The sequence below is a fragment of the Phasianus colchicus genome, chromosome 6, assembly GCF_987193195.1.
Source record: "Phasianus colchicus chromosome 6, bPhaCol1.hap1.1, whole genome shotgun sequence".
Classification (NCBI taxonomy): Eukaryota; Metazoa; Chordata; class Aves; order Galliformes; family Phasianidae; genus Phasianus; species Phasianus colchicus.
The window spans coordinates 25,291,682-25,315,556 of record NC_143441.1 but is presented as its reverse complement, the minus strand read 5'-3'; the positions used below and the strand labels follow the sequence as shown (position 1 = coordinate 25,315,556).

General features: G+C 34.0%; 1 protein-coding gene across 4 annotated transcripts in view; it reads right to left on the bottom strand.

Moving 5' to 3' along the window:
- CRPPA (CDP-L-ribitol pyrophosphorylase A) overlaps positions 1-23,875 on the bottom strand; it is a 112,191-nt gene that overhangs the window by 73,899 nt on the left and 14,417 nt on the right. For all 4 annotated transcript variants that reach the window (XM_090142724.1, XM_031590052.2, XM_090142723.1 and 1 more), the window contains exons 3-4: positions 14,054-14,203; positions 2,315-2,419 (exon numbers count right to left, since the gene is read on the bottom strand). In XM_090142724.1, the coding sequence (XP_089998850.1) occupies positions 2,315-2,419; positions 14,054-14,203 (255 nt within the window). The remainder of the gene's footprint in view (positions 1-2,314; positions 2,420-14,053; positions 14,204-23,875) is intronic.

Here is a 23,875-nt window from a genome sequence, read left to right as displayed (position 1 = left end):
ATGACATCCAGCTACTTCTTTCAATCTTAATTATTCTGTAAGTCTAGTTCGTAAGAATGCATGCTATCTACTGGGCACTAATAGCATCTACAGATAATAAAGAATCATAGGACGGCCTGGGTTGAAAAGGACCTTAACAATCATCTGGTTTTAACCCCTCTGCGGTGGGCAGGGAATCAAAACATTACAAAGAATGAATTGAACATTATGGATCTATTTCATCATTCACATAAGCATTATGATACCACATGGCAGAATCTGTCCTTTAGAAGACCAAAAAGGAAAGCAGACAATAATCTGTTTCAGAAAGATTATCTCCACAGAAAAAAAACCTGAAAGACTTTTAGGCAACCAATGTGTAAGTAAATTTTGCTGCTTAATGGCACAGGAAATTTGCAGCGCAGATTCAGGAAATTACCTTTCTGTTTAAGATTTATGTTCGTATTATTAGAAATCATGTCCCAGTGGAGAAAATTTACTGTCAGAGACAGATGGAGTGATTTGAGTTGCTTCCATATCCCTCAACACAGTAACGAGAAAAAAAAAAAGAAAAAGGAACACTTACTAATTGCATGACACAACAGCTACTGACAAAGAATAATGGATTACAATCCATAACAATTAAATGATAGATTTACTTAAAAACTACAGAGACATATTGTTTGGCACCTGAATACACACTTGTTTTGTTAGTTGTTAGGAACCCATAGACTGTCAGACCTTGATATTTACAAAAAAAAAAAAAAAAAAAAAAAACAACAGCTTGTTTGAAGAGGTCTTTTGAATGTAATGAACTGTTCAAAAATCAAACTGTTTCTAGCCAGGTATTTGACACCAGAGAACAAGAAATGTTTTCATAGAAAAAGCAGAGGAAAATAGGAAAAGTATTTAGAGGAAGCAGGGGAAAGTTAATTTCATAAAACAATATTCTTAATTTTATAGATTACACATACATAGTTTTACAGATTCTCAAACTATTCAAGTGCCTAGCTTGTTTTTCTAGTTCCAGATACATGCTGTTTTCATTAATTATCTCAGATAACATCTGCCCAAGTCTACCTACAATGATGAGCCCAAAACAGCTCATGATAATCCAAAACCAAAATGAACTTAGTAGGAATGTCAAAGTTATTATTAGCACAGTCTATGGTATATGAAAACAGCCTTGAGAAGCAAGACAATGTGAGTCAATAACTGATATTTTATTGACAATTATCAGAAATTTTAATAATATTAATAGCTAATAATACATTATTTCACAAATATTTTTGCATAAAATTCCAGTATAATTTATCTTCAGTAGTGATTATTTTATGGATAAAGAAATGATAGCAGGTTAAATAGACAAATCACCCAACCAAATTCACCCAACAGGTAATGCCAGAGGCAGTAACATAATCCAACTCAAGGTCAAAAGACTAAGTAAAGCAACACAGTTCTTTCAACTCTATATTTTGTAAAACTAGCTTTATTTCTTTCCAGAAGCTACAATATAAAATCGGAGTTTGGAACAGATGCTCTTCTTTTTGCATCTTGAAAGTCAAGCAAGCACGTGAAAGCTGCTACCAGAAACTTAATCCATGTTTTTAGTAATCAACTCTTGTGATGTGGCCTACAACCACATAGATGGATTTAAGAGAATATTAATTCCATAGTCATTATCAGCTACTGGCTGAAATACTCCTTAAAAAAATCCACTGTTCTCTCAATATACTAAATTTCAGAATAACCTCCATATATCTACTTGAAAATAGCTCTCCAAAGAGTAACTATTACTCTTTTCATTACAACAACATGAAAGTTCTGAGTTACAATACTGGGAGCAGTCAAAAATAACTCAGCTGTAATCAGAACTCTTCAAAGTATCTTGCAAATCCAGTTTCCCTTCCCCAGTTCTGAAAGATTGTCATAGACTATTATATTTCTTATTACCTGCTTTAGAACTGAATGTTGCAAAGGTTGAGAATCTCCATCATCAATACTCTGATATTTTTAAATTGGTTTCTAAAATTCAAGACAGTAAGACTACCACCAATCTGTATGAAGAACGGATTATCAAAGGATAAATGTATGAGCTTCACAAGCTTTTCAAAGTATGTTTTATTTATTTGAATATTCATAAAAAGAAAATTGACCTCTTAATTGTCAGAGAACATTCTTTTATTTTCAAAATCCTGAAACTTAGGAGAAAAAAGCATAACTATTACACTTCATACACATTTGCATTTTCATGGTTATAGGAAATCTATCCGAAATGCTGCCTTTATTAATTTCAACAAATGTATAAGAAAATAGAAATGTTTACACTCTTTACCTTCCAAAGGTCAGCTGTTCCTTCAACGAGCTTAGCATTTGTTTTACAGTATTTCATAGCCAGATGCAAACATTCTGTTCCATAATCCAGATCATAGTCTGTACACTGTTAGAATTTAAAAGAACATTTTATTAGTCTTAAAGAAATTGTGCTTTTTTTTGGTAATAAAAGTAATAAAACATTTTTCTCAGCAGTCCAGTCCATTTATAAAATCCCTTCTCAGCCTTCTTTTCCCCAGGCTGAACAGACCCAGGTTACTCAGCCTTTCCTCACACAAGAGATGCTCCAGGCCCTTTAAGTAGTACCACTACTTCCTATTCCAAATTATTTATGAATAAAATGAACGGCACAGGGCCCAGCACAACTCAAAAATTCAGTGTCTATTTCTTGCTTCTAAACTTGGTCATGTACTCTGTCTTCTTTCTTATCTTAAGAAATCATTTACTCAAATCCTTCCCTCTTATTCCACATACATTCAGCTTCATTATCAAGCCCTTGCTAAAGCATCTTAATACATAAGCACCATTAATAATTCAGCGTCCTCCAAGATTCCAAGTTGTTAAGAATGAAATGGTAAAGTGAGTTAAAGAAGACTGAAATAAGAGTGTGATAAATACAACTCACCTCTTCTTTTTAAATTTGCTCAATATGTTTTTAATAAGAATGAAAGACAAAAAAATTTAGTTTCTATTCTTGTTTTATAACACAGTAGTGAAATTCAAGGAATTAACCAACATGATACATCCAGATTTTATTATAATGCAGAGAAGTCTTAGAAAAATCATAGTTGCCACTTCTGCGTTATTTAAATTAGTAATTTCTGTCATTTTAGATCACTGTCATTACTGCAATCAAATGAGGACCCTTTTATACAATAAATTTTGAAAGAAAAGTTTAGCTGTTATCATTCTCTATGGAGGTTTTTAAGAGATTTCAGTACCAAATAAAAATTTTTTAAAATGAAGTAATTTTGAAAAGTAAGGAAACTTATTTTAGAACACTGAAAGAAAAAGTGTAACAAAAAGATGATTTCTAAATTATGCAGAAATTATTTGTATTCTTTAAATACTCAAGGGTTTTTTTGCATTTTTTTTTTTTTAAGGTAAATTTTAAGGTAAAATGTAAAATATTTTCTACTGAAGTGAATAACGTAAATTAAAGAGTGTTTTTCCTTTGCCTTATAGTTGAAGAAAGTTTCAGAAAAGCTGTTTATCTTTGAAATAAATTAATGCTAATTTTAATTAAGTTATATTTTTAAAAATATATTTATTACCAGGACTAGGCTAAGCAATTCCAACTTATTTGCAAAGTATTAATTACACATAATTAGTTGGGAGTGGAAAACATCTATAAATGATATTAAACATCATGAGGATATTGCTGACTTCAGAGAAAGAAATATGACACAAAGCAAAGTAATAATTAAAAACATATTTCACTAACACTTGTACATCGTGACATTTACCACTCTAATTGTCAGTAATCGCTTAAACATACTGCTATAGTGTACTTTCCTGCAAGTTAATATACTGATCTAAATGGAGAAAAATGAAGTACAACTATCAACTCAAGGCCAGCTTAATTTATATTTTATCCATACCTTCATGTGTTCTCCACACATGAAACTTAAATCCATATTTAAGATGCACAACTTAAAGTTTCTATATTGCTCTAAGAAATTCAGTTAATGAATTTAAGTGTTGTCAGGGAGTGCCTATACTAAGAATGGTACAATATCTAAGAGGAAAATTTTTACTGACTCAGGCGTGCAAAAATTAGCAAACTAAGTCTTCTCTTTTTATTTCATTGTACATCCTGAGCTGACTTACATTGCAATCACTTCTTTGAAAATATTATTATTCCTAAACTGCAGTTTTAACTGAAAAACTTTTTAAAAAGTTAGACACAGTGCAGTTAACCATACTTGTCATGTACACATAGCTTTGTGAAACAATGAACATAGTTTAAGCTTCAGACCACAAATTCGAAATGGTGAAAACAGCTGGAAATACTGGCACAAATCATATACACAAAGGAAAAAAAAAAAAAACAGATTAACTGAGCTTGGTGAATGACACAGAATGAAATATGTTATTTAAAAACACTTTTGGTCTGCTGAATATTCAAAGGCATTCTAATAGGTAGTTTGGGGGACAGACTTTTTTGTGGGTGCTTTTTTTCCAAGGAAAGATGTCTGAATAAAGTGCTATGCAGCAATTGAGATCTAGATTTCCACATTACATCAATTTTTCCTACCTCCAATCCCCACAGTGGTTCCAAAATATTTTGATAAATAATATGACTTCCTAAGAATGGAGCTACACTGTGGTTTCTGATCGTAAAACACAGAACATAACCTTCGAGGAAAGAGCAGTGCCTGGGAGGCACGAAAGTCCACAACCTAACTTGTTTCCAATATGAGACTTTGAACAGTTAAAATAATAGAGAAGCAGCATTTACAATAATAATAAAAAAAATTATATATTTAAATTATGATTATTTTACTCAGTACTTAACTGATGAAAGACTTTGGATACATGAGATCTGAAAACCATAAAGCAGAACTAAAACAGATAAATTACAATTTTTCATTACATCCTGGTCATTTTCTTACTATTTTCTAATTCTTGAGTTGTTACATGCTTACAAAATAAGGGAACAAAATTAATAATCTTCATGTATTAACTGAAAGAAAATCTTCAGACTTGCTCCTTTACATACATGCTTTTAAAGTGCAAGACAAAATTGGTCTTATTTCTGTAAGTGGTGGCTGTATCATCTTTGGTACTTCTTCCCTTTTCATCAGCAGTTAGTAACCCTACATTATAAACTGACTGCTATTCAATGTCAAGCACATTTAGTAAGTTTACACAATTGTGGAATCTGAACTTCTGTTTCTTTTTTTAATCACACTTCCCATGTTCATTACCTTGGAATGCAGAAAATGCTGAATTTAAACAGTCAACTGCATATACTATACACAAGAACTAACAAGAATGAAAGCAGCAAACATAAGGAAATAGGTGAATAAGAAAAGTGCAATAAAATTGAGTTGAAATAAGTTCATTCCTGAAGGATCTCCAACTGAAGTTAATTATTAGAATTGCTGCTCCATACATCCAGAAGAATCAGTGGCTCACTGTGACAAGAAAAACGATACAGTAATATACTCCAGAACAGAATTATGCAAGCCTGTTTTAGTACAGATCTGCAACCTACATCCCAGTGCTCCTCACTGCAGTAACTGCAAGACCCTCTCCAAACATGTCATGATTTCCAAAGTGAAATCATGCACAAGGGCACTAGCTGAAGTACATTCGCAGTGATAGCAGTCAGGCCTCTAGGCATACTTTGGAGGCCTGTATCTTGCAGTGTTCCCCAAGGGTTGATGCTGGGTCTGGTCTTGCTAAACATCTTTATCAGTGACCCTAATGAGGGGATAGTTTCCACTCAGCAAGTTTGCTGATGATATAAAGCTAGGAGGAATGGCTGACACACCAGAAGGCTGTGCTGCCATTCAGTGAAACCTGGACAGGCTGGAGAGTTGGGTGAGGAACCAGATGAGGTTTAACAAAACCAAGAGTAGAGATGCAGATTATTTAGATTACTCTAAGAAAATGTAAAGACATGATGATTCAGAGTCTCACAATTAAGGAATTTTTAAATAGATACCAAATTCTAAAATTAAGTAATCAACAACAGAATTTGATCAGGCTTAAAAACCGAAGATAGTCAAACTCCAACTAAGATAAAGTACATTTTTGTTATTAAATAACTGGAACAGAGAAGAATATTCAGCCTTAAAATAATTTACTAAGAGAATCACATCTTGAAGTTATGCACGATAATAAATAGTCCTTTTCCTTGCCTTTGGATACACCAAATTGTCAGTAGATGAAATTAAAAGTTCTAACATCACTACATTCTATTCTTCTTAGCTTTCTGAAGAGTAGATCATAATTCAGATGGGTGGTCTTCTGTCTGCTGGATACAGTGACTCTCATTCAGTATCTGGCATTTTCTGAGTCTCTTGCCAAATGGACGATTCTTACAGATACAGTATATTTTATCAGGGCAAGTACGACAACACTTTAAACAACACTCACAGTCCAGTTTAATTTCCAATTTTAATAATGTCTGTATGTCTCCACCAAGTTATATCTTTCACTACTACTAAGATGCCAGATTTCACCTAGGCTGTGGCAGTTTTGCACTGCTGCAAAGTTCTGAGCTTTGAGATTCAAAAGGATAAGGAGTGCCATAAAATGGAAGCAATTATTCCATTAGCAACTTTTTTTTTTTGTCTTTAAGCAAGGCATTAGAATTTCTCTAAGCATTCCTGTGGCAGAAATTAATTAGGGCAAGGTGGGGATTCATACAACATCCTGGCTCTACCATTATGCCAAAGAACTAATCAAGTACAGAGCTATCTAAGCTAGCATGGTTTTCTCAACAGACCACCAATCTAGCTGCAGGTTTTGAATAGATGAATGCTCTGTTGAACAAAATTCATGAAGTACATTTAACCTGAAAATAACTGAGTGGGTTTTATAGATAGGAAAACAGGAAAAAAGAAAAAACTTCCTATAAATCTCATGACTAAGCTGTTGGGATAAGGTGATGCTATATAAAGTAACAGTAAATCTCCATGGAAAACATCTTAAATATATAATCTAAAGACTGTACAAATTTCTAAATTCATTTATGTGAGGTTGACAACCATGTATTTAAGTGATAGTCTGAGTGCATCAGCCTGAAGTTGAATAGAGAAAAGCAAATTAAACCTTTTTTTAAAAAAAAAAAACCAAAGATTACAAATTACATTATTTCATTCATTTTCAATGTAAATTCATTACAAATTAGTTCCATTAAAATTTCACATTAAAACTAAAAAAAAATACCAACTCTCATCAGGAATTAAATGGAACAGAACTAAGATACTTCTAAAGCAGTCTTTTTAATTTTTGTTGTTGTTGTTGTTGTTTTAATGGGACTAAAATCAGACATTAAGTCCAAGCAGAAATGGACTACAGCAAAGAAAAGGATGTTAAACTAAAAACTTCTAATGTAAAGAGAAATGACATTTTCCATCATTTAAGGAATACACAGACTTCCCTGTCAAGTAATTAAATCTGCAATCCTAACGATCTACAGGCAAATCAGTAGAAAGACTTCCTTTGTTATTTCATAAGCTTAAACTGAAAAACTTAGATATTCTCAATTTTTAAAATATTATGCAGCTAATTAAAATCTATATTATCATTAAAGAAATTAAGAGTTGGAATTTTAACAAGCTGAAATAATCCATACTACTTCAGACAAGTACACTGCCTAGGACTAATCAAGTAAGTGACAATAGTAAAAGTATAATTATCTATTGCATTTCATGGGCAGATGGAAGTATGATATCTTTACGACTCCATATGAATAAAGAATCTGGCTTACAGTACTGTCCTAATACAATTTACAAAGGTAGCAGATTACTATTGTTTGTTTTAGGTAGCTCATCTAAATCACGTATCACATTTTGCTTCAGTATTTCAAAATACAGATGGGAAGGAACAAAACTGTCAGACAAAAAACGAAACATGGAAGTAGAAAAAATGCGATATAATGATACATGTCATACATATAGAAGACCTGAACATAAAATGTAGCTAAGCAACATAAGTGAGCAAGGTTGAAGAATGAGGTAAACTTATTTTCACAACAAAGCACAGTTAATGAAAGATGTCTGGCTCTTTTTAGAAAAAAGATGAAGGCCAAGACACAATCCTTTAGAGGTTATAATAGAATATACATATCTTACCTACTTACTGCCATTTGTTTTTAACAATTCTGATCTATTTTTCAGTGCCTTTCTACTACAAAAGCAAAACACTTCTAACCCATATCACGAATTCATCACTGACTGGTAAAGATTTCACATCAGGTAAAGATTTATATATCTTTTTTTCCTCTGAGTGGGCAACAACTTCAACACCTTGGTAAACATAATGTTTAATATCTACTCAACGTTAAGAAAGTTCTGATGCCCTGAAAATTCAGGTATCTTTAGTCTTAAGAGAGAGGTGTTATTTGTTTTGTGGGATTTTTTTTTTTTTTTTAAAGGATTTCAATGTTCGACTGAAATGGCCAAATTCTGCCTCACTTGCATTTTGACCTTTTAGTCCTTCTGCTGAGTCTGACCCTCTCTCTCAAAGTTACCAAGGCTTTAGTTAACAATTTGTCTGCTACTGTTCATTTAATCGTATGTTGCTTCTGGTAATGTTAATTTGAATGACACTGATTTCTTTAACAAAGAATAAACCCACAGGAGAATCCCCAAATCAGTCTAGACATTTTGCCTCGAAGGACTTGCCTGAGCTATGCCAAAATATTAACAAACTGCTACAGCTGACTCCACTTCCCTCTACAGAGGATACTGAAACGTTTCACACATGTTTGAAGAAGAATCCCAGTGATCTTGTACTCTTTCAAAAAGCACTTGAGAAGTTTACAAAATCCACATGGAATACACTCCCTGTTATTTACATACAGAGAAGACAATGCTTTGAGCAAATACTTCTACAATGGGCCTAACAACAGCCAACTTTCTTTCTTATTCTGACAAAATGCTGCTTCAACATTCTCAGAAGTTAGTTAGACAAGAAAAATTTCATGACTTCTGAAAAAAAATGAAGTCTTTTACTTCTACTGAGGATTTGTTTGGACAGCTTGCAGAATCTCTTTTCTTACCATAGTCCCATCTTGAAATGATTTTTTGGAAGAACATCTGCCTCCCAGAATTTAGCATCAAAGTATTTCCATGCTTCTCCTTGACACACTATTATTTTGTATCCTGACATTATTATGCTTATACATAGCAGTTCTCTCCTATGTAGGCAGATGCATATGCGACTCCCCTCATAAGCATATGCGACTACTTATTATCCAAGAAGCGGGTAAAGCTGGCTACACACAGGTGTATTAATGCAGCATCATTCCAAGAAGTACTATACTCTACCTAGTCTCTGCAGAATTTACATGGAAACTCTAAGGTTTGCATCCTCCTCGTGGTACTTTCTTTAAGGTACTTGAGATAAGCAGAGAAAAATCTCTAAACACCCTGCAAGTTTAGCCTCTTTTAATGAATATTCCTGCTTTTTCTTCTTTTTTGTTATGTCTGCTTCCTTGCCTTGAGTAGCTGAATATAAACTTTATAATCTACAGGTCTACTGTCAATAGATTAATAAACTAACTACACATACCCATCATTGATGCTGACAATCCTCTAACAATATATCATCCTCCCTAGGCTTTCGGTTACATCTTCAACACAGAAGCTATTCAGGGTCCTCTACATACCCCTCTTCTGCTTCCACTTTCAATTGTTCCTCTGCAAGATCAGGAAGTTGTTCCTTCTATCTTCCTTACACTGGCAAGATGCATTTAAGATACATCGTGATTTCTTGAAACTTCAGCTATTCTATATCATGGCTGCCTTTGTACACTAATGTGACAGCACATAAGATGCTTTGTACTGAAGACAAAGGATACCTGTGCATTCCACAATTCTGACAATATGTCAGAAGTATTAGAGAAATCACTCTTGGACCACACTGACTAAAGAAAAAAGAGGTAGTCTACCTAACTTCCTGATACTCTAATTCCTCATATGATACTGCTCCAGGGCAACACTTGACTTCTAGTAAGTCTTCCCCTCACCCTACTCCTCTTCCCAGGCTTACAAGATCCAACTCTGCATTTGCTAATATTTGATATAAAAAGATGAAACTACACAAAGAAAAAAAAAAAAAGTCTGGTCTAAGGAATTCAGCCTTTATTTGTTTTATTTGGAAAGGGTGTATTTTCAACTAGCACTTAAACTATACTGATATCCCCAGGGGCTGATAAGAATAGGTAAAAATGTTTCCAAAGAAGAGGAATTTAATTCTTGGTAGTTCAAAAAACAGGAAAACAGAGAGAGAGAGAGAAAGAGAGAGAGAAAACCAACTGGCTGGTTTTTGTACTGGGTAGCTAGGTGTGATTTTACAACCTTTTCACAAGTTTCACTAGTTATTAGGGACTTGCATTTTTTTATTCAGAGTACTTCAACTAATTCTCTACTAACGTTTGCTTAAGGTTAGTTCATTACATCTTACGAGAAAGAAGAAATCGCAAATCAAGAACAAATACCAGAACTAGGACAATATATTATGTTAAGTTTATTCCCTTAACATATGTATATGGCCTTTTATCCAACATCGTAGGCAAAAACCCTGATTAAGGTAAAGCATCATATTACTGCCTGTGTGATATCACATACATTATGAAGTTCTTACTCCTCTAGCAATTCTTTCCATCTGACATTTGTCCACCTTTCGCCAAACACACATTATACCACATAAAAACTTACATAACCTTAAGAGAACATAAGTAGTGCAGCACTTCATAAGGATATGAGCTGAGGAAGCACATACATGATAAATGACATCATAAGCATACATAATTCATCAATCTCTCTCTTCAGAACCATTTCAGTGCCAAAATCTAAAGTCCTATTACAATGCAGAGGCATCAGAATACTCCAATGTACCAGAAGTAAGCAGCCGTTTTCCCATGATTCATGTAACCAACAGAACAGAGACTTGCAACAGAAAGTGTTAGGCAGCATTAAATATAACAATAGGTGCCTCTATCTGTCAAAATCCCATTATACCTATTCATTTTATTATAACTAAGTGCTCGACCTAACGACACAAAAGACACAGTAGAATCATGGTCACAGTAATGATGCCTTTTAAGATCAAGACACCATTTTAGCTCCACTGTTTGAGTTTCAATATTGGTTTTAAATGTTTTTTAGTGCACCATTTACATGTCAGACATGCAACTGAAGAAGAAGGCACGTTCTAATAAGTTCTCAGTCATTAAAAATAGAAGTGCATGCAATTTTTTTGCAGTTAAATTTAAAAGGTTCCAAAAGCACTAGTATAAGTTGCAAAGGTAATATTTATGATGTCAGAAGTCTTGATCAGTCAGAGTTAGATTAGAAAGCAGCATATACCTGAGCACAGAAGATCTCTTTGGAATAGGTATATATTTTAGGTGACATAAAAGATATAAAACAGTGAAAAATAAGCTGAGATTCAGCATATAATAATGAGATGCAACACACACACAAAAAAATACACATACAAATAACCTGGCTGAATGTCTTTAAAAACCTGTGTTCATTTTTTGGCACCACAGGTAAAGGAAATTCACTGTAATAAATATATGTATACACATAAATATTTTATATTTTACTTTTATATAAAATATTATATATATATATATACACACACACACACACACTTTTTTTTTTTAAGTAACTTTTTTTCAACTAACTTTATGTACAAGGTATGTATTTCTTCCCAAATTACTGCCTTTTAAATCAAGCAAGAAATGGAAAAAATATTCCAAAGTTGTGATTTTTAATTTAAAAAAAAGTAAGAACATACAAAAGTAAAAGGGTATACCAGTCCACTCTGCTCAGACCTGTGTCAAACAAAAAAATCAAAAAGGACTGTAAATGGGAAGCCTGTAAGGGTGAGAGAACTGACATTTAATTAAATGTTGTAGCTTAGTGGTAAGATTCCCAGAGATCTTAAATTCATGAAAAAGCACAAATATGGAAGCAAATTCTCTAAATCTACTTATTCATACCATATGATGTATTTAAATAGAAAGAATTTAAAAGTGGTATTCCATATCACCCTCAATGCAACGTTACTTGAAGAAAAAATCAAAATGAATATCTTTCTAAGAAACACATGTTTGACTGCTGCTTTTCCCCCCACTGCTGTTGCATAAAGGTCACATCTGTATAAAATGCATGGGATCGTGGTCACAAATTAAATGAGCAAAACTGAATTGTTCCATTCAGAGCTGTGAGTCCTGTGAGGGACTTCCAATGTGGATAGCAACATTATACTTTTTATTCATCCAGACAACTATTTTACTGTGTCATTGTGGGAACTAATTATGGATATACTAATATCTATGAAGCACCATAAGCTGCACCCACTCCTATAGAAATCTGTCCTATAGCTGTAATAAGTTCTTAAGGACAGCGATTATCTTTTTTTGTTTGTTTGTAGCAGAACAATAAGGTCTTAATCCTTGAGTTGGACAGCTAGGCACCATTGAAACATAAATAATTAGCAAACAATATGAGTTGAGAGGTTTAGCAAAGTGTTATCCTTCCCACAGCTCCAAGGCACAGAGCATTTTAATGACCAGAATTTAGCCAATGCAAAGGGAACCGAGGACAAGCAACCATAGCCTTGGTTGCTTGCTAACAACTTTGGTGGCTTGTCCTTGAAAGAGCAAGGATACAAAAAGAGAACTGATGGAATTAATATGTGAGAAGACAGCACTATTCAGAGGAGCACGGGGATTACAAATATAGTTGCCTTTTGAGTAAGGCATTGAGAAGCAAAAGCTTCTTATGTATTTGCCAGTTCTACTGTATCTGCAAACTAAAATTGAGAAACGACAAACAAAGTAATGGTTGCATAACCAATATTCACTGTTGTCTCTTGATATGTGTTCTATTTATGTGTAACACTGCTCGCTACTTTTAAGATGGTGTACATGACATCTCTCTGCCTCATATTAGAAGCAAAATTGCTGGAGGTAGTCCAATCATTTAAATAGTTCTTCATCTTGGACAACACTCCATCTTCAGCATTTAAGAATAGCTTCAGGTGTCACACAAATAGGGTATGATACAGAAGTTCTGCAAATATTTCAAAGTATTCTTCATTGCTCATCCATGCATTCATTCTGTTCTTGGTGACTTCAAAGCTGTGTACTCTCTGAAGGTGACTATCAATAATTTGGTCATGTTTACTCTAAAAATGAAAGACTGATGGGAAGCATAACTGTCAGCATTAGCGGAGTGAAAAATAATTATTTTCCAAGAGACAAATGAAGAAATGCTCTGCTTCCAGTCAATCTGGAAAATACCTGGAGGACAGGCAATTTCCACAAGGTGATGAATGAAAAGGAAGTAGAATGCTGAGACGAAAGCCTGGAGTGTTTCCAGTAAACTGTGAATGCAGGGTGTGGCAAATGAAAGCACTCTTCAAGAGGAATAAACGCAAAAAAGCCAGGGTTTTATTATATGACCCACAATGTTTCTCTTAAGTGAAGATGAAGTTAACACACTGTATTAGAAAAATAATGAGTAATTACAACAATGTAAAATATTATTTTCACTAACTTAAGTATGTATGATCATTTATTATAATATAAGCAATACAAAACACTTCAACCATTTACCTGGGTATACAAAGGTAATATTATTCAAAATATTTTAAAATCACTTGGATCTTATCATATTCTTACCTAATGCCATCACTACACTACGTATACAAAAAATCTATTTGAAACTCTTTCAACAAAACATACCTAATAAATACCCAACTTTAAGCACATTAGCATCCTCATTTAAGTAATCAAATGTGCAACAAAAACCTAATCAGTCTTTCTGGTAGTTTAGACCCTTCACCTACCACCTTGTAGTTGTCAGCTTGATACTGCAGAACACTTAAATACAGTAATGATAAGGCACTGTCATCAAAATAGATAAACAATACAAATACAATCTGATGTGATCCAAAATAGATGCTGAATCGCATTTTTTGATTGGTTTGTTTTTAAACACTAAAATAAAGGTAAAATGTCTAATAAGAAAACTCAAAATCTTACCTGTTGGTATGCTTGATAGATTATGTCAAATAAAAAAGCCTGAGGCATTTCACTTGCTCTGTACTTGGTACGTTCCAATGAATGGTCTAAACATCCATCTGCAGCAGAGGCAATAACAGTAGAAACTAGAGGACGAATTGCTCCTGCTGCCTACAAAACAAAACACAAAGAAAACTAACTGTTAAGACTAATGTATATCAGATAGTCACTGTTAAAGGAAAAAAAAAAATCAGAGTTTTAAAGGAAGTTTTCTACTTACATTTCTCATAATACGTAAGTCATACTATTTATTCTATAAGAGACTTTTCACATCAATACAGCCATGGAGGAAAGTACTCAGCACATAATGGGGGTCAATTTTTGAAAAACACATGCACAAAAAAAAATTACACATCCTTCATAAACATCTATTGCAAGCATGTGCAGATCTGAAATGTCCTTTTTTCAGATCTACTTCTACATACATATCAGATGGTTTCTATGAGCGTGCACCTAATCTGATTCAGATTTAAAACAGCAGGAGGCACATGGAAGGCCGTAATCCACAACACCTATTGCTTTAACAGGTCTCAACTGCTCAGATATAAGCTACAACAAAAAATTCAGATTGAGCTCGTTCCTCCACATTGAATTATTACATCCCCATTTCAGTTACTGGGCATTTGGATTAAGGTATTTTGCTCTGCCATCATATTTTAATTGGTCACACAAAAAAAATTGTAAAATTAGAAGGTCATGGGAAAAGAGACATAGCAGCATGATAGCCACAGCTTTTCTGTAATTGGCTACGTCTTCTTTTTTTTCCTGAAACAGTTACCATTTCAGAAAACCAGTTAGAAAAAGGTTTTCTTAAGCGGATCCAATATTTTATTACCATTTTTAACAATCATGTCATGTTGCATTTTAAGCATAAAACAGGTCAACAGAATACAATGTGACTTGCATAACTAAGTCTCACAAATGAAACATGCACTCTGAGGAACAAAAAAACAAACTGCAATTCTAAATAAAATTGAAATACTCAAAACGATATTCTTAAAAGAACTCTGAAATGTATTGTTTTCTTGACATCTGGTTTATTGCACAATAAAAATTCAGCAATGTCTCTATCTTTGTGACAACAATGAACCACATCTGCTTTGCTTAGGCCTAGCACTTCCAGAAGATTCAGGAAGATCTCATTTCTAATAAATCCAAACATGTCATTTTTAAAGCCCCCAATTAACTTTCATATACTTGAGATGCTTTACAGCACTTAAGTTTTAACAAATGGAATTTTTTAACAATTGTAATTCTGCTTTATGTTACCCCAGAACTGAATCCAATGTGTCACCGTGAGGACTTCTCAGCTGCCTTCCATTTGTTTTCTGCCACAGGCCCTCTCAAACTATCCCTGAACTGACCGAAAACACAAAGTTTAATACAAAGAATAAGATTTATGACTAACTTTGTTTTCCTCAGTACTGGTTCACCTACTTGCAGGTCCTTCCTCTTCCTCAGCACACATGCACGTGGTCCCTCAACCAGACACTGTGACCCTACACTGCTGAGTTTATAATTTCAGTGATACATAGACTGCAGTTGTTCATGAGGCCATTTTCGTAATGGGAGAAAAAAGAGCAGAGCAAGGGAAGATCTGGCTTACGTATGCCTCATATAATTTTCATATGGGACAAGAGAGTTGAGTCCCTGGCACAGGAAGTCCCGCATCTGCAATACTTCTGACAACATTCACCACCTGGCATATGTCAGCATATGCTGACACAGCTGCTAAACCCACCTTGGTTTACACAGAACTCACCACACACATTTCAGGTTCCAAAATTGGCTCTTAGGTATCTTCATTCATGGTTTAAGCATAATATTTGGCACTACAAACAGCATAATTATGAATTTTGTTCTCACACACAGGCCAAAGAGGAACAAAAATGAAAATATATGCAGTATTTCCTTCTGGTCAAATCAAGGGTTCTCCGTATTCAGCACAGAGCCTTTTCTGAATTGTACTCCTAGCAGTCCTTCAATGAGTGGAACAGGGAAAAGGTCTGTAGATAACATTTTTCAGTTCAGAAATCTGAACATTAGAATATATCATAGCCAAGTATTTTTGTACTTGAAGGACCTTTTGACCTTTATAACTGTGGGATGCAAGTGAAGCACAATTATCCAGAAGCCTACATCCATTCATTTACAACACCAAATATTTTATTCTGAGAACTTTCCATGCTGATTTTTCAGTTATAAATCCATAACAGCAGAACTCTTTTTATGTTAGTAAAAAGAGTATATACACTGAATGTGAATTCTATTTGTTCTCATTTGAGAGGCTATTTATGTCAGGAATGTACAGGTACTTGGTGCAGCTCTCCCAGGCATAACCCAAAACATCTGAACTTGTTTAAAATTAGAAATACTTAATATGGCATTATAGTTTTACATATCTTTTTTAAACTCAGAATTAGTCTACCATAAAATTCTCTGAATCTGAAGGAAGTGTCTGAATCTTAACACTAACATTACCTTATGCAGAGATCCCATCTTCCAGTTTCTAATCATTTTGACCCAGACCTCAAGTGGATTATACATAAAATGCATCATACACAGTTCCTAAATATGAAGTGGATAGTTAACGGACAACTAAACAATTTCTTTAAACATCCACTTTACAGCCTTTGAGCCACTCCACTTCAAAGGCAAGTCAAGCACTAGATCGGCCATGAACAGGAGATGCATATACTTCTTCCTTCCTCCATATATTTTGTTCTATAGATTTGTTAAAGCATCAAAATATATGAGTAAGCTCCTGAAGTATCCTTTTGAGCATAAAAGACACTGAAACAAATATTGAGATGCTGAAACAAATACTGCTAATGGTTAATTTTCCTGAAGACAAAATACTGGGAGAAAAAAAAAAAAATCCACATCCATTTAAACTCAATTGTTTCTTTAAAACTGCTTTAAAATGTCACAACATACAAATCTACCAACTTCAGTGAAAGTTATGAAGCACTTTCTCCCAGAAGCAAGCTCTTTCATGCACCTGCTGAAAACCAAACCCATCTTCAGATAGTTTTAGAAACAGGAGGTGTCTCTTATAACTTACAGCACAAATGAAAAACATTTATGAACAAGTTCTCCATTTGTATCCAACTTTTTGCTTAACTGTATACAGCGTAACTACATATCACCACAAGTTCTTTAAATCTTGACTGTATTTTATAATACCTTATATACATTATATATATTGTATATTATAATACCTTATACCTTGTAAAAAAGGTATAGAATGAAGGGCATAGTACATTAAGTATTTTCAGTAGATTCAAGTAGTAGTCCGTCTTTGTACTTTGCAGCAGAACTGTATCCTTCCCTTTTTTTTTTTTAATCAGAGATGATTTAGATGGATGCAACCAGTGACTATTTACCCAGTGAGATTAGGGATCAGACAATTAAAGGACAGTAAAATCGAAGCAGTAGTCATGATTCCTCTTATTACAAAATAAACTATGAATGTTCAGGACACAGAAGCCTACACACACAATCGTAACTTGGCCAACACAACACAACTTCTTCTTGAATAATCATAAAAACTGACAATACTCATGCCACCTAAAAAAAAAATCTGAACCCACTAAAATTTCAAGAAGACCTGTCTGGAATGGGGCAGGTGAAGCTTATATGACATGCTAGAAATTGTCCAAGTTGCAAATATTCCTGATTTACTGCATTCAATAAAGAGTAACACTCCACATCCAGAATACAGCTTGCCAAGAACAAGTTATCAGAGTCAGAAGCTCCAAAACAGCGTGGAAAGCAACACACTCACACCACTGTTCTATTCCTTTTCGGTAACGAGAGACAAAATAGAACAAGACAAAATAATTACAAAACTCATTAAGTTAATTATGTGAACTAGGAAGCCGGAAAAGCAAAAACAACCTAATGGCACAAAATCCCTACAAAAAAAAATACCACAACAGCAATTAATTTTATTTTACAGCAGTGGGGCAACAAAGTCAGACCACAGGTACTGCAGCAAAAGAAGAATGCTATGCCTTTGCATGCCCCTCTCCCCAGCTGACCCCAAATGTTAATGCAGACCCGTAGATTTCACTTACATGGCTAATTCAACCCTAAACTTTAAGTTAGAAGGAATCCCAGCCTTAAACCTTCAGAAGTTAGTCCAAAATTGTCACTCTCCCAATCCTCCAGTATGATTCCCTTCTACTTTTTAATTACTCTACCACAACTTCTCCATTCATAGCTTCTCTCTACACTGCAACTCATTTTTGTCTATGTTTTCCACCTCCCCAGCTGCCTAGTAGTATAAAAGAAACGTAGATAGCAGTAGATTTAATGTTTTAAAGTTGCTTACAAATATACCTGGTATCATATACCTATAAAGCTTACAAATGCCATCTTTAAAAGAGTATCCCATTCTGACATTTTTACAGTTTCTCAATGCCCGTATTTCTTAATTCTAATTCTTTAATCAAAGATGTCATGGCAAACAAAATGGCTCTGAACTAAGACTAAATCAAAGGACTTAATCATACTGCCTTATTAAAAATAAATGTGTCTTGTGTATATACATTGGACTTAAGAAATCTGTTTTCATCATTTCAAGGTAGCTGATTTCTTTGAAATACACACTGGAGATTGTGGAGTTAATCACACTTAGTAAGACAAATACATGCATTCCAGAACTTCACTGAAGTCAATTATGTAAACATGAATTTGGTAAGCACACAATTCTATCTCACTCTTCCATAAAGACAAGATTAGGATTAAAACACTCTTCAACTATACGATAACAACAACAAATAACAATCTATGCAAACTTGTACAAGCTAGGCATCCAATAGTTTGAAAATACATCCTGGAGCGTCCCTTATTCAGTGAACGATTATTTATGTGTTACCAAACACGACCATCCCTTTACAAATTCCAGTCTGAATTAGGTCTGGCTATGAACCAGCAAAAGAAGCTCAGAACAACTATGATTAATTTCCTCTCACTTTCTTCCATCAAACCATTTCCACATGTTACTACAGAGCTAGTATTCTTACACACAAATCTAATTACTTGCCATGAAGGGCATTCACAGCCATCTACAGTATGAAAAAAATCAGAAATAAACAGTATTTGTGATGCATGAAACAGGTAGAAACACGCACTTCTATTCAGACATCTGCCGTCTAGCTGACTGTGCCTATCGTAACGAACATGCTTCAGCCGTCTTCAGTAATTGCCACTCAAGTTAGCAGAGTTGTCTTAACTAAAAAAATTACCATTTCAAATTTATCAAACAAAACCTTCAAAGAAAAATAAAAACTCAGTTATAAGGTTAAAATATTCCACATATTTAAGTGGACCTTTTCACATTTTTTATATTGTAAAACAGAAGCGGGGAATATCTAATAAAACAAAGTCATAGAACTATCTAAAGTTTTTTTCCAATGTCCATCCAAAGCAGTTCACAGAAATAAGACAACACATTTTTTTTTCCTTCTCTACAGTTTATATCCAGCTGTTGTCTCGAGCTACACTTCATCTTCTCTATTACCAAAAGTTGTAATCTATAGGAAACCTTTTAAGTCCACAGCAGAGATGGAAGACAGAATATTTCTTCATATCCACTCCACTTATCCTACCTGACACAAAAATTCTATTTGGACAAAGACTGGACAAACTAATGACACAAATGATAAGTCCTATATGGAAGAACAGCTGCAAACTACAGTTTAGCTATACCTATACAGTTTTTGAAAACTTGAACAAGTTTTGTAAAACATATTTGGAAGTTTGGCTGGTTTGGGCTGGAACAAGTCTGCGCCCAGCCTACAGTTCTGAGCCTCATTCTGCACCCAGAACCCACCTACTTGCTGCACAGCAAGACAAGGCAACATTTTGAAAGATCCCCATAAAACAGTACCTCAGCTGCACACTCTTCCCTTAAGTGCAAGATGTTGCATGAAGACAAGACTACAGCGCATCTAAGATGACTGAGTAAAGAATATGAGGCCACAAAAAACACAGAAGTACTCTCATTATCATTAGGAAACACAGGTTCAGGGTCTATTACACTTACATACACACTCAGACTTCACTATGTAACATAAACAACTTGTGTGGCAGTTCTGCAGTTGGCACAGCAATTCTATCAACTAGCACAATTCATAATTTTGGTTGTACACCCATTAGAGACCAGGGCTTGCTGGGTTATAAAGAGCAAGAGTAAATCTTAATTACTTTATTTAGAATTTTACTGAAAAAAAAAATAAAATAAAACTGAAGTTACTATGATCACACCATCTCTTTGATTCTCCTTAAGGAGAGGTACCCCGATGTTCCTTCAGTGCAGATAGTATCACCAAACAGACCAATTCCAGTTGCCTCAATGTTTGTACTGGTAGATTTTAATTGCCTAAGGACAGCACTGGTTGAAATGTTAAACAAGCCTGGTGTAACACAGATACTAAACTTAATCATCAGCCAGACAAAAAGAAAGCTAATTTGAACATGTGTGTTAAACACTATGAAAAGGGTTCATATGCTAAACTTCACTTAATTTCCTTCAAGTCTGTTTATCCAGCTGGCTAGGAATAACAGCAGAACTCACTAAAGTTGGAGACGTTAATCTTAAACCAACACCAGGAAGGAAGAAGTTATAATTGTGTTTATTTCTAGCTGCAAAAGACGGGATGTTTAATCAGAAATTTAATACATACTTTGAACCAATGTTAATGAGCTGACACTATATTGTACATTGAACTGACTTCAAAGAGACAGGATTCCTTAAACAAATGTAATGTATATTTATGACCCTCCTTAAGGAAAAGAAAACACTTCTCCTAATGAGGTCACCTTTATCAGTACATATTATCTGTGCAACAGGGGACAGTACATGTTTATCAGGACATGTCAGAGCCACAGTTAGCTTTAAAAAAAAAAAAAAAAAAAAAGAAGATTACTGATAGCTGAAATTGTTCCTCAGAAATTAAGATTGCACATGTTAATTTCCATTCTTTCATATTTAAAGCATTTACTTTTACAAATATCAGTAAATATTGCTTTTACCTAATCAACAACATGCTAAATTCCAAACATTACTCTGAGGGAAAAGTAAGATTTCTGAAAGAAAATCAAAGAGATTCCCTTCAAAAAGACAGAACAAGGGGAATATCCTACTGAAATTACACAATTTCTTGGAAACAGAAGGATAACCACAGAACAAGTTTAGGAAACTATAACAGCATACGAAACTTGACTTTCAGAAACTTTGTTTAATACATGGGGCAGATATTGCCCTTGTATCAACCATCCAGATATTGAACTTGGACAAAAATGCAGCTGGGGACTTCTGGATAAAAACCTCAGTATTTGGTGAAAAACAGAAATCCAGAGAGGTGTGCATGCCTAATCCTTATCAGGAGAAATATGGCTGAGAATCTCTTTCAGATTCTGGCACATGTAAATGGCCAGAATGATCTCTGTTAAAGTGCTTATTTTTATGATACAAAGAGGACAATTACAGATCATTTAGGCAAGACAGATCTCAAAACACTGATAAACTGATATGCTGATAAAACGGAAGCTCCAATCAGAATCCTTCCTAGCAGACAATTTCCAAAACCATCATAAAATAAATACCTGACATTTCCTACCCGTTAATCTAGCTTATGCAGAATGAAAGATAAAAGTGATTTAGAATACTGATTTTATTATTAATGAAATCAACAGAAACACCTCAAACAGTAGGATCATTATTTAATTACATCATATAACCATTTGGCTAGTTTTACACTAAATTTGGTATTTCTTTTTGCTAATTATGATGCTTGGACTAGATGATCTCAGTGGTCTTTTCCAACCTTAATGATTTTATGATATGGCAACTATAGATTTAAATAATTCTGCCACAACATACACTCAAATTCTTCATTTTCAGCACTAGTGCGAGCAATTTACATATACAAGCATATGAATAATATGTAGATGAAACACATAAATAGATAAATCTTTAAAATATAGAAAGAGATGTCCTATATTGTTTTAGTGAAAAAATGAATTAATATTTACACATTTACGGTAAAAATAAAATGATCTTAAATAACCTAGACAGCTTTATGAAGACATCTTGCATTTAAAATGGGCCTCTGGATGAATCTATACTTAATGGAATTATTTCTTCCATTCAACACATATTCAAAGATTCTATATGAAAGGATCAGTTTTCTATTTACTATTGTTCTATTACATTTTTAATTTTATGTGAATTTCTTAAATGAAATAGTTGTGGAAGTGAATGAGCTGACTTTTTTTTCTTACTAAAAATTACACTAATAGATTAAGAAGCCATAATTTTCATTGTGTCTGAATGGCAGTATAAGATTTCACTATACAAACCTCTAGATGTCAGATTATTCCATCTATAATAAGACCCCAGTTTCCTCAAGGAATAAGGTAAAACAATCAATTCAAATGATCATAAATGATAGGTTAGAATACAGAACAATGATTAGTACTTTTTTATTTTATCCTCTTTCATTTACTCTTACATATATCTTTTGCAGTCTCACTATACAGGGATTGTGTGCCCCTTCTGAAGAAAAAAAGAAGTACATATTCCACCTTCTACTCCGTTCAGTTTTACAGGAACTCATTTTGCATGTTATTTTAAAGTGGGCCATGAAAGGGTTCTAAATTGTAACTGTAATTCACCACTAGCAGACTTTTTTTTGTTAACATTGCAGTCAATTGAACAGAATTATAAACGCTACTATAAAAAGCAACAGTTCATCTACAGCAAATTATAATGAACAGTTATTATACCATTTAACATCCAAGCTTGTTCTTGTGCTAAGCTCTTGGCATACACTCTGCTAAGGAAAAGAAATTCAGAGGAGGCCTTAATTCAGCTCCTCATGCATAACTGACCAGTTGAGATCCCCCTGCTCAGACTCTATATAGACACTTGAGATCCATTCCCATCAGTTTTTCATTAGTCTCAGATAATAACAGTGGCACATAGACAGTATCTCTAAATGTAAAGGAGGTAGACGTTAAAGATGTCATGTATACATGATCTCAGCATTTTAGTAGAGAAAGTTACATTTGAAATTTATTTCCAGGATAACTTAATCCTACCTAAAAGAAAGGTAAAAATTACTGTAGCCTTCCAGAAGCTAAAAACTGTGGGATTAAATCACCTTTTTAAAAAAGATTAAACATTAGGCACAGTTATTCTGGCTCTGTTAGTACAATGCAGAAGTGTAAGAAAGAAAGGGAGGTTGCAATTTATGTTCTGTTCCTGACTATGATTCATTCATACATTTCAGTTGGTTCAGTTGCACTTTTCCTAATAAATGCAATGACTCATTTAAGCCATTGAAATTGAACTGGCAAATGACAGTTGTTTCTCTCCTTACCAATTCTTTCCCACTGCCAAACAATACAGTCTGCTAGGACAAAGACTTGAAGTAATTTGCTAACAGTACATTAGGCTCCATTCAACAGAGAAACAAATAAAGGCTTTACTGAGGAGGTTCTAACTTCCTATGGGGCCAATAATGCCAAAAGCAATGGAAACATCAGTTGCTTCTGACAGTTATCCATTACTACAGACTTGTAAAAAGAAGAATATACTATAGAACTATTTTCCATGCAGCAGCAAAACCACACTAAGACTAGCTAGGGAAAAAAAAAATAATCCAAATGGCTTAAGCATAAACACTGTATCATCATTTCAAGCCTCACATTAACATTGTGAGGCTGTTGTGATTCTATAAAAACTACCTGTACGCTTGTGGCTCCACATCA